General features: G+C 51.3%; 1 protein-coding gene across 1 annotated transcript; it reads left to right on the top strand.

The window, feature by feature from the left end:
• The first annotated feature begins 574 nt into the window (after window positions 1–574).
• On the top strand, window positions 575–2,647 carry LOC126524128 (uncharacterized). The gene has a single exon (XM_050172483.3). The coding sequence runs from the start codon at window positions 583–585 to the stop codon at window positions 1,726–1,728; it is 1,146 nt and encodes a 381-aa protein (XP_050028440.1). The 5' UTR covers window positions 575–582; the 3' UTR covers window positions 1,729–2,647.

The raw sequence follows: 2,647 nt of genomic DNA, 5'->3' as shown, positions 1-2,647 counted from the left end.
CTGTGGACTTACATGTGCTGTTACACTGACACATTAGTTAATTTCCCAGGAATATTTCACAAGCTTATGCGAAGCGGAAAAGAAGATTTGGGTTGTTCCACAAAGTTGCGTGAAAAGCTGTCTCGCTCGGGTCTCATTAATCTGGTACAGTGCTGCCGTGAGAAGCCAGTATGCTGTCAGAAAGAACTCTCATCCACGAATGTTTATGTAGCTATTTTGCATTGAACACACGAATTATATGCGCGCTCAAAAGTGTAAAGAACGAGAGACAACTGTCGAAACTAGCAGTAATAACCCTAAAAGTCAACGTTGTCTATTTCTGAATTTCTTATTTAATATAGATATCGTACATCAAAATCGATGTTCTAGCACTCCACGATGTACCTGTTGATGGTACGAACACTCTTGCTCTTCTAGAGATGCGGCACTTGACGCGGTGGATAGCGGATCTTGGCTCTTAAAATGCAAATGTAAACATCAGCGCATCAGCACGTCGTACTATTGACATGGCCAAAATGTACACTCGAAATGCATGTGAGGAGTGGTGCAGCACTTTGATCCACGGTCGTGAAAGGACGCAGGATGGCTGGCTCTTCGCGAGCAGTGATAACGGCCGATTCTGGCCGCGGAACATCGTTTTTGGACGGCCTGAAAGATTACAGGATTGTACTGCCGCCGCTGCCAACCGGAGAAGGACTGAAAACAATGGTTGTTCTTCACTGCGACACCGCTGGAAGGCCTTACAGGATAGAAGATTTCCGCCAGCCGATGAAAGAAGCCGGCGTCATTGAACAGGTGGGCGGTATTGGAGCGTACCAGATGTCGCACGTCTGGTTAGTCAACTTCCGTAGTGAAGAAGCCAAGAAAAAGTTGCTCGACATCGGGCATATTGTTGTTAAAGGGAAGACTTGCGTTGTCTTTGACCCTGAAAGGCAGGAAGTGCGGCTGAAGGTGCATTGGTGTGCCTTCAACGTCAGCAACGAAACTCTGAGGCGGGCGTTCGCCGAGTACGGCGAAGTGAAAGAAGTTTCGAGCGATAGATGGAAGACCGGCGGGTTTGAAAACGCCGACTCGACTACCCGTGTTGTGCGGCTGGTTCTTCGAGAAGGTGTAAACCTCGAGCGCATACCCCATCAGCTGCGTATCGGGAACGGTACAGTATTAGTCGTCGTGCCCGGGCGTGCGCCGATATGTCTCCGCTGCCGCAACACAGGCCACATTAGGCGGGACTGCAAGGTGCCCAAGTGCAGCGAGTGCCACGCCTTCGGGCATGAAGAGGCTGAATGCACGAAGTCATACGCCCGCGCCGCGACTCGAGGAACATTCGGCGATAATAGTGAGCTGCACATGGACGAGGATGAAGCTGAGCAAGCTGCCTCCAACCCAGTGGTCGAGAGCCCAACGGCCGCAGCGCTGAGCGATGAAAAGGAAGGCGCCATGCCAGGGACTCGTGAGTCAGCGCCCAGCACCCCCAAGTCGGCAACCACGAGCATGGATACCAATTCACCGCAAGATATTCCACGCCCTTCTGAAAAAAGCAACGAGGAACCCATGGAGTCTGACCCTGCGGCTGCGAAACGACGCCACGACGATGTCAGTGCAATGAGCCAGGAGCAACGACTGCGTCTCCTAGAACGCCAGTGGGGCGTAGGCGAAGGGAAAAAGCAGCGTGTCACCAGCGGGCTACGATCGTCGTCGCTTCCTCGCGACGACAACCCGAAGACCTAATAATGGAGGGACGGCACTACACGGCGCGGCGTTGTGTGCATGAAGGTAAGCGCCGTACTGGCGGCCTGGTCTTGCTTAACGATGGCGGCATTTGAAAGACACCTCGTAGTAGCCACGCTTAATGTCAGGGGTCTTTCATCCAGGAGGAGGCAAAATCAGCTGCTGAGACTCGTGACTGAGCAGGAATTGGATATTGTAGCGATACAAGAGACCAAAATCGAGAGTCAAGACCAGACCGACAGAATGGTGCTCTCGTTCAGTAGTCGGTATGATGTTTGCGTGTCTCATGCCGTGGGTACCTCGGCAGGTTGCATGCTGTTGATTCGCCAGTCTCTGGGAGCGATTGTGGAAAGAGTTGTGACTTGCGTTTTCGGTCGATGGATTGTCTGTGACATCACACTTGCTGGTTTGGAATTGCGTATTATCTGTATCTACGCACACACTAACACGGAAGAGAGGCGAAACCTTTTTGAGATAGTCGGCAACCATTGTGACACAGACCGTCTGCTTGTCTTACTTGGCGATTTCAACTGCGTAAGCATGGCACGAGACAAAACCAGTGCGACGCCCTACCGAGATGCGAGTACTGCCTGTTTAAGTGACATAATTGATCGCTGTCATCTAGAGGATGTTGGTGATTGTCTCGGATGTGGTTCTGGCGTTCGGTTTACCCATTTCCAAGGAACGAGTCACGCGCGTCTGGATCGGGCGTACGTATCTGTTGAACTGATACCGTACTGCGGCGAATACAGCGTACAACCAGTGCCGTTCAGTGACCATTGTCTTGTTGTCTTCCATGTAGGTAAAAGAAAAGGAACGAAAAGCAAATTTGTGTGGGAAAACTGGAAACTTAATGAGAAGCTTCTAAACGATGATATCTTCGTGGATCGCGTCACGTCGGCGATACACGAACTGCCAA

This window comes from Dermacentor andersoni, chromosome 3 (assembly GCF_023375885.2).
Source record: "Dermacentor andersoni chromosome 3, qqDerAnde1_hic_scaffold, whole genome shotgun sequence".
In the NCBI taxonomy this organism is placed as follows: domain Eukaryota; kingdom Metazoa; phylum Arthropoda; class Arachnida; order Ixodida; family Ixodidae; genus Dermacentor; species Dermacentor andersoni.
This window is presented reverse-complemented; position numbering and strand designations above follow the sequence as displayed.

Bases quoted from the DNA above. Each gene is read 5' to 3' on its own strand.
- LOC126524128 (XM_050172483.3), top strand. From the start codon at position 583: ATGGCTGGCTCTTCGCGAGCAGTGATAACGGCCGATTCTGGCCGCGGA.